The sequence below is a fragment of the Motacilla alba genome, chromosome 5 (genome assembly GCF_015832195.1).
Source record: "Motacilla alba alba isolate MOTALB_02 chromosome 5, Motacilla_alba_V1.0_pri, whole genome shotgun sequence".
Taxonomy (NCBI): domain Eukaryota; kingdom Metazoa; phylum Chordata; class Aves; order Passeriformes; family Motacillidae; genus Motacilla; species Motacilla alba.
In genome coordinates, this window is record NC_052020.1 from 37,372,010 (window position 1) to 37,384,955 (window position 12,946).

A 12,946-nucleotide genomic window follows, 5' to 3' on the forward strand; every position below is an offset into this window, starting at 1 on the left:
TGAAGTAGTTGGAAAAGTTCCTCAGAATGTGAAAGGGAAAAATGGGATACTACTGTAATCCAAAGGGAGGTAAAAACTGAAGCTTCTACTGTATGAAGCATAGTTTCAGTACACTAAAATCCATATTTTCAGCATTTCATGTAAGCTGTTTTTCAATAAAATGCAGTTTTCTTCACACTTTACAACAGCAAGAAACATAGATCTTTGCTGTTTTTTCCTTAACAATTTTCAGTAATTTAAAAACTGGTAAAAATCTGATCTCCATACTAACTCTGTGTTCAAGGGTGCTTTTTCTTCTTTTGTTTTGTTTTGGTGGGGTTTTTTTTATGTTTGATATTTTAATTGTTTAAAGTTTTGTACTTTGCAGAAAAGTATTAGCTTACTTGCTTTACAATATTTTAATTTCATACAGTATTGTGTCTTTTTGTTCTTCCAGGTCATTTTCTCCTTAAAACAAAGCAAACTCTGCCAAAACAGATTTTAGACATATATTTAAACTCTTCTGAAAAGAACTTTCGTCAGTTCACACTGCATTGCAGAAATTAAAGAAAATAGTTTGTATCATTACAGACTAAGTTGTGGCTAATTTTATGTTCTATTTTAAGAGTTTTAGAATGTAATACTATGTTTATATGTAAAATTGTCAGAGCACTTAGTATAATGGAAACATTATCCTGTCTAATTCCAAGACTTGCTGGCTTTTAAGTCACTTTCCCTCACCCTTACCAAAACCCAAACTGACAACTGCAGCAAACAATGACCTGGAAGACGACCAGAATTCTGGATCTATTTCTGTAAAGCAGAGGCCTGCTATGGACTGACACGGTCAGTATCAATCCCTGTAACAAACTGGTGCCACCAGAAAGCAAAGGTTTCCATGTTCTCAATGGATAATCACACTTATTAATTCTTAATTCTCCGTGCTGAAATATTTAAAGGTTTCTTTAGAGCAAAACAGTAGAGAGATTTGGTTACATAGGGACTGTCCCGAATAGAAAAGCATGCCACTGAGAAAGGTTAAGTGGAAAACCTCGGGAACTAACTGGTGGCTCTGGCATAGTTAACAGGCTGTCAAAGTGAAAGAGCCCTGATAACAGACCACAAATGTAGATCTAGTACACAAAGGCTTCACATTAGCCCTTACTGCTCCAGATCTAACCAACAGCTATTTAGCAAAAACATTTTTTTAAAAAAGGTAATTTTGTCAAAGAAAATATTCTTGAAGGTTTTTGTACTGAAAAAGGAATATAACTTAAAGAAATCTTCTAATGGACTTCTATTTTGCATCAGACAAGTCTGAACTCCTGACCACAATCTTTTAGATACAAATGGAAAAAAAAAATCACAAATGAATAAGCAGGTTAACAGAACCAATGAACATCATCTGCATACAGACTGGTACAACACCAGTGCCCCACAGGAATGAGCAGAAGCAGCTGCCAGCTTTCCAAGCAAATTCTCTAATGGTGCTTGCAGATTCTGAGAGTTACACTAGTAAACTCTTCAGAAATACTTCCACAACAATTCACACGAGTTCCAGAACTTAAGCTTTTATTTAAGCAACTTCAAACACTTCCACAGTAATGCACATATTTTCATTCTGAACTTTCAAAGCTAAACCCACACAGACCTTTCCTTGGCAACCAAGTGGTCAGAGCCTCCCTTTTGTCTGCCCTGGGGCTTTGATCTGGCTCCAGCCCTTAGCCTTGCAATTCAGCAGCCCTGGCCACTGCGGAACTCTGCAAGTCAAGTGTAACATTAGCCAAAATACTAAAGCAGAGTAAATCCTCCCCCTCTGCTCCTGACCAAAACATAACTTGTTCAGGGTTAAGTCAAGACTGACAGAACGTGAAGCCCAAGTCCATGCAATCCACATCCGGATCCCTGAGTTACACGAGCAGTGACATGTTCTCTGCAGTTAGACTAACCAGGAAAGGAAAAAAAAATCAACAACTCCTGCAAAAAACCAAAAATCTTTGCACACTGAAACTCCAGGCAGCTACTTTTGTTGTAGCTCCCCATTTGCTGTCACTTTAACAATGATAGAACATTTTTCATTTATGAGTGAAGTTGATGATGTGCAACACCAATGAAGGCCATCCAGCTGAAGCACTAGGGCTAACTGCCAGTGAAATAGATTTCTTAAATTAAAATCCCTTTAAACAAATGCAATTTCTGTTTAAGTGTATTGTTTAATATCAAATAATATATCAGAATGGATGTCCACTGCAGTCCATTTCATTCTGTCCCATGTAATTTGACTTTTCCCTTTCAAAGTCTATTTAATGCTAACCAACCACCTAGACTAACAAAACAAAATAATACATAAACATCTTACACTTTAGATTCTCTGTCCTCTTGCATTTTGCAAGTATTATCTCCATGGTTCCAGAGATAAAAGAAGTATAGTTTTAGATATCAAATGCAAATAAAATAATTCATGTGAAACAATGTATTTCCTTTTTTCTTCACTCTGGATTAACAGATTACAAGCCTGTAACTTCTACTCAACAAAAAAAGTGAAAAAAAGAGAGGGGAAAAAAACCCAACCCAACAAGAAAGCAAGTATCTTAAGAATTCAGCCCTATAAGAAAATTTTAAACCCATAGATTCATTTGATTTACCTGCACACAGTAGGATTTTACAGAAATCATTAAATAATTAGAGATTTTAGCTTTTTTTAAAAAAATACATACATTTCCAAATTCAGACTGAACCTTTAAATTCAACAGGTTTAGTCAAACACCAACATATCTAATACCAAAATGAAAAGTCAATATTGTTAAAGTATGACTTTATGAAGGGTAACATACCTAGCTGTCTTAATTATTTATAGAATGCTCAAAGCTCTGTTTTAGCAAAAGGACATATAAACCAAGATCTGAAGTTTGAAAGATTGCTAGCACAAACTTTTATAAATTACCATTTAAAAATCATAGAATTTTAGTTTGATGTTGAAGTCTGATGAAACAGTGAATATGTATAAGAATAATCCAATATTATGTCCACTTTAATGACCCTGGAAATTGCAATTAGCTGCTAATTGATTTGGGATTGCTAATATATATATATATATATATATGTAGAAATATTTTTTGTGGAAAATCATTGTACGGGCAATACCTTACTCTGTAAGGTACATAGTGTGCCTCCCTTCCATCAGCCAGAGAAGCCTCAGTGATCACACCTGCACCACTGCAGCCTTCCTTCCAGCAAGGCCCTGCTGCTGCCACACAGACCCCAAGGGAATCCGGTTCAACATTCCCGCTCACGGTTCGGATGCTCCAACTACTGCAGTCACACACAGTAAACAAAGCTGTCACAGCATTTCCAGCATACAGGAAGACAAGACAGCAGAGCAGTTTGCTAAAAACTCAGACATTGACCAAATCAGCACCAGGGAACTGTATGAGACTCTCAGGCACTTCCCAAAACTGAGAAGAAAAAAACAAATGGAGCAGGCTGGGGTAAACACTTCCCTATGGGAAGAAAGGAATACATCTCAAAAGAATAAAATCTATGAAACCAGATAGTTACACTTGCTTCAAGAAATATACTGCAGCAACATAACAATGAAAGGCAGATTACCTTTGATCACACACTGCTAAGTCCCAAGATAGGAAACTTCAATTTTTACAATTCTTCTTTGCATTTCTAAGCAAGAATAATATTTCCTACTACTTAGAGGTCTCCTAAAGGCTTTAACTTCTACAAAGAAAACCTTACACCTGTGACATGCATAAATGTGTCACATATTGTATTTAAAAAATAATTTAATCAATTCCAATTTAGCCACCTGAATTTCACAGAATTTTCTCTGGTTCCTGAATTACAAAAAAAGGCTGAATGGAGCCAAATTGAAGCAGATCAGAGAACCAGACACAGGACACTGGACTGAAGTGGCAAAGAGCAGTTATCTACTAAAGAGTTTCAGAAAAAAAAAATAAAACAGAAAAAACAAAAACAAAACCCAAGCCACAAAAAATGCACTTCCCCCCAGCATTCCTATAACTGATCACAAGCCTAGCATTCAAGAGCTTCCCAAGACAAAAATCATTTATTGTAACTTCAAATTTGGTAAGCCTTAATAGATGTTATTTCCTAGACTTTCTCATATATGTTTACGAATTTTTCACCCTCTGTTCCTATACAAAGGAATTTTAAAGCTTCCAGTGTCTTTTCACATTAAAGTTTCACTCTCATCTGAGTCATTCCCATATCTAAATCTTCTGTACACTGACTATAGCAATGAGACTCCTAAAGCTGTAATGGTATTTGATATAATCGTATGTCACTGCTTCACAAAAGACATAAAATTTTCTATATATCCTTATGCAGACTCATTTGCATTTTTTACTAAATTTAACCTGAGTTGTCACCAATGACAGGATACTTTTAAAAGAATACAAATCACTGCAGTGACATTTAAAAGATTCTGTCTAATGTACACTACTCTTAATTTGTTAAAAATAACAGTTGCAGGCCTTTGTGCTATCGATCCATTTATCTTCACATTAGGTGCTTTCTATTGTTCAGTATCTTCTGATCCTTACTAAAAGTGGCATTATACTAATTTAAATATTTTAGACTGTATGGTGCCTGACTTATACTACTGCCTTAGAGGATGCAACTCTCAGTCTTGTACCATAATTAAATTTTTGAGATTTCTCTTTGGCTAGTAGACAGCCAGCAGTCTATACTTCACAGGCACCTCTATTCATGACTATTCTATTATTTTGGCTTACTGGAGAACTGCTGCTTTGGATGCCTAGGTAAAACAGCAGCAAAATGAACTAATGCTCCCTTTCCTCCCCTCAAGTCTTAGCCATGAAACCAAGGCCATACCTGTTTATTGTTGTTGACCAAAGACTAAAATGTACAGAAAAAAAAAAGGTCAAATACACTTTGAAGGTTCACTGAAAGTATTCTAAATTAAAGAAAAAGAGAAAATTCTCCCCCTTCTCCTGGATGTGAAACTGCAGAAAATTCTCTTCCAGATAGTCTTTTAGTCTCCAGGATGCAGAGGCTAAGAGCAATAAACAAAATAATTAATTTTTCCTTCAGGAAGACGCTGAACACAGCTGACCTGAGATTTCCTGCCCTATCCCCTCAGATAGTCTGTGGGCAATAGCTAACACAGCTCCACTGAACACATGGGAAATATGGCAATTATTATTCTGGGGGAATGGTCACTGAGGACAAAATAATGTGCAGTACTTCACAACTCAAGCTGTGGGATAGTGCCTGTATGAGAAGCCACCTCAGGAAGCAATCTGTCTTACACAGGCACCTTACATATTTTTTTTAAATCTGGTTCTGAAGATTAGGCAAAGAAACAACTGCAGAAGAAAGGGCACAGAACTTATGTTTTGGAAGCCACTTGGGCCAGCAGAGAAAGGATTAAGGCAAGGAGGTGATCGCACCAGAAGACAGACTTCAAATAACCTGCTGTATACTTCTCGCACTCTACAGTGGGAATACGTATGGAAATACCTTACTCTTCTGGTCTAGAAAAAGGCCTCTTTTTTTTTGCATCTCATGCACTTAAGAATATCTGCACCTAAGAAAATCTTGTGGATGCATCCAAAATAGACAAGCTGAAGAGTATTGTTACACCTTTCCCTAACTCACACACTGTGTTCTCCCAAACTTGGAGAAAGGATGTGAGGGAGCTATGCTTCAATAGCTGAGAAACACACAATGTGGGGAGAACGACGACATGAAAACATCCCCAGCCAATTTAGTCTGTCCTACAGCCAGTAAACAGAAACCTTAGATTAGATAAGAATGTCTGGTTGACACAGCTTATGCCTTGCAGCTTACAGAAGTCATCCAATTATTAAGAAAGCTGAAGGAAAAAAACCATTGTAAATAAATTGCAAGCAACATGGATGCAAAATCTAGAACAGATCACATCAAAATCATTCAGAGTGTTTTGCAACTAAAGCAAAACTAGAAATATTCAACATACTTTAGCCAGGAAATCTGAATTCAGAGAGGTACTTAGTTTCTTTAGAATGTTTTTTACTCATATGTTTCAACTGAGCTAAAAAACAACACAGAGCAAGCCACAGCTGGCCCAGTGCAGCTAGTTAGGAAGAGTGGTACATTCCGAGTGAGGCAAGGGGATGCATCTGACTTCTGAAGTCTCTTAGACAGCTACACAACTATTCTCCATTTCAAGTCTAGATAATTACTATGTTGCAGAAAATAACTCATGAAGCAGCAGATGGTGCAACATGGGAACACCTGTTCCTTTAAACACCAATACAAAACAAGGGAGCAATAGCCGTTTTCCTTTGAAAGGGAAGAATCCAGCTTTGGAGGACAAGATACATAAATACCACCAGACTGTGGGCAGAACCCAAAATAATCCATTCAGCATTCTGTGCTAAACACGGAATGCAGTTGCCCTTGACCCAGCCCTGTTCACGTGTTGATAAACTGTCAGAAGCAACACATGCATTCACAGGACTGAAGCACCCAAAAGATACTCCAGAGCAAGCTTCTTTTTTCAAGGACAGCTTGATGACAGTGACTTAGATTTTTACAAACACATGCAACTAACAGATACCTTGGAATGGTTAACTAGGTTTGTTTTTGCTTCCCCTTGGTTTTTTTCATTAGGCAATTACGGCGTATAATCACAATTTCTAATTCACTGGTCAGGTTAAATGGCAGTTCACGTGGAACTGCAGCAGCCCTTCAGGGCTTGTGTGTCCTCCTTTACCAACTAGCAAAACAAAAGTGTTTTAAATCTGGCTGTATAGAAGCTCCTTCACATCTGCGCTAGTGACCACTTACTACTGCAGCTGTTACCTTGAAACTGTACACGAATATAAACTGGTACTGTAAGAACGTAAGGGAAATGGATTCAGGAGTTACAGGCACCATTTGCGCTCGCCAGCCACTTTTATTCATGCGCAGCAACTTAGCACTTTGTGTATTCTAGAGAATAATTCACATGGGAAGAACACCACTTTTTCGCCTCCTTCCACAGTTCCCAAAGCAATGCCACCTTCAGACGGAACGTCCGTGTCCCAGTACAAAAGCGCCGAGCGCAGCATCATCCCGCGCCGCGCCCGCGGGGTCCCGCAGCCCCCGGCACATCGCTGCGGTCTCGCCCCGCCGGCCCCGCCATGCCGGGCGGGGGTCTTCCCCCGCTCGCCGGGTGGGTTCTCTCGCCAGGGCTGAGCTTCGAGTCCGCCTCCCGCCCCAGCGCCCAGCTGGTCCCTCCAAATTCCCGGTCTTTCCCACGCCGGGACCCGCGGCCCCCGCTGACCCGCTCCCTTCCCCCCTCCCGGCCGCCTCACCGATAAGGACGCGGAGGTGCTTGAGTCGGGTGAGTGGGTCCTTGCGGGTGTCCAGCACCTTCTGCGTGGATTTCCGCACGTCTCCGTGCGGCTTCTTGGAAAACATCCCGCCGGGCCCGGCCCCGGGCCCGGCCCCGGCGCCGAGCTCCAGAGGCGGACGGCGGCCTCCGGATCTGCCCGCTCTGGGGCCCCTACATAGCCAGAGGCGGCAGCGCCGCCGCCACCTCCTCCTCCTCCTCCTCCCGACTCCGACTGCGATGCGGCGCGGGCGGAGGGGCGCGGCGCGGAGCCAACTCCCCGCGGGCCGGGGGGCCGGGCTGGGCCTGGGCTCCCCCTTCTTCCTCCCTCGCTTTCCTCCCGCTGCTTCACGACAGCCGTCAGGTACGACCCCAGGCGTCCCCATGGCAACCGCGTCGCGACGTCACGGCGGCGCTGCCCCGCGCACCTCCGAGGCGCGCCGGGCGGGGCCGCGCTGCCCGCGCTCCCCGGAGCCCCGGCCGGGGATGGAGAGCAGGCCCCGGAGCCCCGGCCGGGGATGGAGAGCAGGCCCCGGAGCCCCGGCCGGGGATGGAGAGCAGGCCCCGGAGCCCCGGCCGGGGATGGAGAGCAGGCCCCGGAGCCCCGGCCGGGGATGGAGAGCAGGCCCCGGAGCCCCGGCCGGGGATGGAGAGCAGGCCCCGGAGCCCCGGCCGGGGATGGAGAGCAGGCCCCGGCCAGGGCACTTATGGGCTCCCTGCGGGATCCTCTGCGCAGCTCGGCAACAGTAACTGGTGCAGGAAACTGTACTTCTGTTTGTTTGTAAAATGTAAAGTTATGCCATTACACAGCTACTCTGGCTGTCCAGAGAAACTGCAGAGGAAGGGGCAATCCTGTGAGCAATAAGGAAATAAAATCCAGGTGGGGTCCGTATTCATCACGGCAGCGACTCCAAACCTTTTACTCAAGCCTCAGTTGTGCAACCACCAGCGATGTGTCTCATAGTTCCTCTTTCAACACTGAACCTCAAAGTGCTGCAACTCCTCACGCCGAGCTCCTGCCCAAAGTTGCTTCTCCCCGATTTCACTGCCTGCGCCTTCAGCTGTAGTGCTGGCATCGAGACCAAACCATCAGCACGTCTGGGTGCAGCACGAAGCTCTGAGGCATCCTCATTTCTTCTGCACTCTGTTAGGATGGTCATGTCCCCTCTGCTCCTACAGCAAAGCCAGATGAGCTCAAGAGAACACATTTGGCTCAGTCCCATGTGCAACCTCACAGCAAGGCCAACAACAGTCAGGAAAATGGATGAGGTGTCATTTCAACTCTTGCTGAGGATTGAGCTACTAGCATTGACAAAGTCCCAAGTTTTTCCTAAAAGTTTGTTTGCATTCATGAGATAGAGAATTCTTGGACTTTCCAAAAGACATCTGCTGTCGTATCATTTAAGACTCTTTCCAGTGTCTCTTTGCTTGGACATTTTTAAAGTGACTGGTGCTCTGTTTTGGATTGAGGATCACTTCTGTGAACTAAGAGTCTGATTGGAACAGCTGGAGTTTTTAATATTGGAAATATTTCATTATTTGAGACTTGTTTTTAAATTCCAAGAATTGTCAACATTTACAGACCTGTCACATAAATAACAAAACCCAAGTGTTTAAAATAATGACAAATAACAGTCAATGTTAAGCACAAGGGCAGTGGGAACATAATCAGCAGGGCATCAGTGAGGGACTCTGTTGTCTGCCTGCTTATGTGGTCTGCCCCAAAGCATTTCAAATATTTTACCATCTCTCTAAATGAGATCTGAAGATTAGCAATGTTAGGTAATAGCTAGTATTACAATTATTTAGTTTACTATAACACAGTACATTTTAGCTTTCTAAGATCTGACAATGATACATTGATTTATGTGCTTTGATTTCTAAATGTCATTAATTCTAAACACGATTCTGCATATTGAAAAATGTTGAGATATCTTTTCTTTGGATAATTTGCTTGCATTTCCATTAATTTTTAGATTCTTTAACTCAAGACGAGATTAAAAATAATAGAGGTTGCAAGACATCACTAAAATATTAAATGACAGGAGGGAGTGGTGTTAACCGAGATAATAATGGCTTCTATAGATAATCTCCTCGTGCAGGCACACCAGGCAGGAAGGACATGTTCTGTGCACAGGAAAAGCCATGATCTTGCAAAGGCTTGACTTTGGAGCATGTGACTTCAGTTGTTTGAATATGCATGAAGGACAAGGTTAGAAAAGAGCAGGATTAGTTAGGCAGAGGTTAGGTTCTGCTGCATTCTAGGCTGCTATTAATGTGCCCAATTCTTGGCATTTCCACTTTAAAGAAAGAACTTTTAAGATGTTTCTGTCCAGATGCAAGGGGACTGTCATAACTAAGTTTAACTGAACTTTTAGAGGAGTACTGTAGATAATTAAACGCTGCAGAACTTTATTCCCTCCTTCTATTAGCTGTCATCAAGCCTAACAGAGTTCAGAAAGCATTTGGATAATTCTCTCAGGCACATGGTGTGCCTCTTGGGGACAGTCCTGAGCAGGGCCAGGAGTTGGACTCAATGATCCTGGTAGGTCCCTTCCAACTCAGCAGATTCAGTGGTTCTGTGATCTCTACAGGGCCCCCTAGGACACTTAAAGTAGTAGGGGGCTATTGGATCACATTCATACCATAAAAAATCTTCTCACAGTTTATCTAGGATTTATGATTTCCTAAGATTTCAGCTGTTGCCAAATGTTTCAGAAAACATATAGGTATTTTTTAATACATCCCAAAGATCACAAACCCTTCAGCTGTGGCCTAATTCAACATGCCAAATGGATAGATTATGTTTTGAATTCTTGGATACAGCTACAGATATCTAAGTTTCTGGAATTCTTGCCTTAGTAATATTTACACCACATAAGGGTACATGATTAAAAGTCAGTTAAAATTTTCACTAAGTATTTCCCATCTTTTGGGTAGCTAGTATAGCTCTTAAACCTGACCCCTTTGATGTGTATGCACTGAAGACCTAATTTCCCACATGGTCCTTGAAGAAAAGAAGAAATTTAAAAGAATTTCTAAAACGTGTCACTGCTTCTGATCTTTTCATATTTAGCTTCACAGTGTCCTTCCTATGAGGGTTGTCTTGCTTTTGAGAAAGAAGGCTCTTTAAATTGTGCTGCGAACCTCTGAGTATATGGCTTTGCCTGTGTAGCAGTATTCCTGTTCATCATGAGTAACACATTTTTATTTAATTGGCAACTATTTACTTTATGAAAAAGGCCCCCAAGACTAGATATTTAAGTTTGAGTAGTCAAAACCACAGTTGTAAATTTGTAAATCTGTACAATGTAACATATAGATACTAGAGATGCTTACTGCTTTCACCTAAGCAGTCAAATATCAGGATCCTCTAATATATTTCTAGTATAATAATAATGGAATAGCTAGCTGTCCCTTCAACAAAATCTTCTTCCTATGAAGAGGACGGTTCCCATGATTTCCCATTGCATTTGCACAACTCTGTATCTCACAGATGAAATCTGTAATTTAAATACTTCTGTGTTTAAGGGGAGGAGCTTTTCATGAGCTTATACTGTGCTTTTGTGTCATTAGCAGCGTATCAGCCCTAATACCTCTGTGTTACATAAAGCCAGAACACTGCAGTCTTTCCAATCATCAAAGATCATAAGTTTGAATAAATTTTTCCAAGAACTACAGAACTCATGAAGCCAGATTTCCTCCAAATTTGTATTCTAGCCACTGAAAGCCATGAGTCACCTCCCTTCACAACCATAAGCCTTCCTTTGTTTAGTCCTCCCCTGCCTGTTCTGGATGGGCTGGACTGCAGTTAAGTCTTAACTACATGTGTAGTTTATCCCATCCTCAGTCCAGGGAGATAACTTCTGTCAATGGTCCATTGAGTCTCACCCCAAGACTGATAAAACTACATCATCCCGTTGTGAGATGCCCTGCCCAGGGGGAGGAGCCAAGCATTCCTACCTAGATAAAATCTGAGATTTAAAACACCAGGAGAGCTTTTTTCCACTGGATTCCCAGAGGAAGACCAGGTCCATCTACACCAGCATTGGACCTTCAGAGGAAAACTCTAACCTTCTACAAGATCACTGCTTCAACAGAACCACATCTATCACTGCAGGAGGACTGCAGCTACCATTTAATGGGACTACTACCAACACCCTGACTAACAGGTGGTGTTCTGACTCTGTCAGTGGTTTTTTTTGTATTACTGCATTTTAATTTTAATTTTCCTATTAAAGAACTGTTATTCCTATTCCCATATCTTTGCCCGAGAGTCCCTTAATTTCAAAATTACAGTAATTCGGAAGGAGGGGGTTTACATTTTCCATTTTAAGAGAGGCTCCTGCCTTCCTTAGTAGACACTTGTCTTTTCAAACCAAGACACTTTCCCTTGGACAAAAGCTAAGTGAACACGTATCCCTCTCTGGGACATTACTAGGTTTTGTTCCAAATGCTGTTTCACAAAACATAATGAAACTTGGTGTCTTTAAGACTCATGCTCTCATATAATATAAGATCAAAATCAGACAATGGCTTCAAAAGTAGCAGGGAGAGTGCAATTGGAAAAAAACCAACAAACCTCCAACCAACCAAATAAACCACCAAAACCAACAGACAACCATTACCTAAGTTTTGTTTCCTTAGCATGCTAGGACTGTGTCAGCCATGCTCAAAGAACAGAAGGTGTAAAGGGCCTGTCATGACCAGAAACTTTCATACACATGGACGTTATTTAAAACTGGTGTAATCATTACTAATTCCTGGCCAGCAGTGCCAGAGAATTTGGACTTTTGCTATGCAAAGTCACCTCCAACTCACAATGTTTGAGTTCTAATGTAAGCACTAGCACCCATATCTGATAGGAAAGAGCTTTTGAAATGTGAATACTCTGATACAGTGGAAGTTGCAACAACTTTTAACCAAAGTACTCAAACACTCAACCACTGAGATGTTTTATTTTTCTTTCCCAACTTCTGAAATAGTTTTGCAATATTGACAAATGCACAAAAGAAACCCTGCATGTCTACCAGCCTCTAGGAGAAAGAGAATTTTGTACAGATTATGTCCTTTCTATCAAAAGAAATATTTTGCCTCAATGTCTCCTGTTATGTCACTCGCAGGAAGAAAATGGATATTTCCGAAATAGGTCATATCTTTTTGTGTTTGATTAGTACAACTTTACACCTTTTGCAGCAGATATCAGAGTATTTGCCTAGAAAAAACATGATCTGAGGAATGAACATCATCCAATAGCTTTCAAACATAGCTCATAACTGGCACTCCATGACTGCTACTTTAAATTGCTGCTGATCTTGACCTGCATGCAAAATAGTCTTTTCAGAGTTCTTGTGACCTACCTCCTAATATTGCCCTTTCAAATTGAGGGTGAAGAATTACATTTAATAAAGTATTCAGTGTATCATTTTTTAGTGATAGAAAATAAAATAGTTTGGTTTGCTAGAGTCCAAACACCCCAGGGCAATCACTTCTTTCTGGCTAATAGGTTGCTCTTCTGTCACCTTTGGAGGACCTCACCCCTAACAGCCAGACTTGTGATGGCCATGACTAAGACATGCTACATCTTTGAAATGGGAGAGACTCCTAATGAGAAGT

At 41.3% G+C, this 12,946-nt stretch overlaps 1 protein-coding gene across 18 annotated transcripts in view; it reads right to left on the reverse strand.

The window, feature by feature from the left end:
* The window catches only part of RALGAPA1 (Ral GTPase activating protein catalytic subunit alpha 1), a 131,987-nt gene extending 124,163 nt beyond the window's left edge, over positions 1 to 7,824 (reverse strand). For 6 of the 18 annotated variants that reach the window (XM_038139719.1, XM_038139718.1, XM_038139715.1 and 3 more), the window contains exon 1: positions 7,314 to 7,823. In XM_038139719.1, the coding sequence (XP_037995647.1) occupies positions 7,314 to 7,716 (403 nt within the window). In that variant the 5' untranslated portion in view covers positions 7,717 to 7,823. Of the gene's footprint in view, positions 1 to 7,313 lie in introns of all 18 variants that reach the window. The other 12 variants (XM_038139732.1, XM_038139728.1, XM_038139727.1 and 9 more) reach the window with 8 other exon arrangements.
* Between the last annotated feature and the right edge of the window lie 5,122 nt (positions 7,825 to 12,946).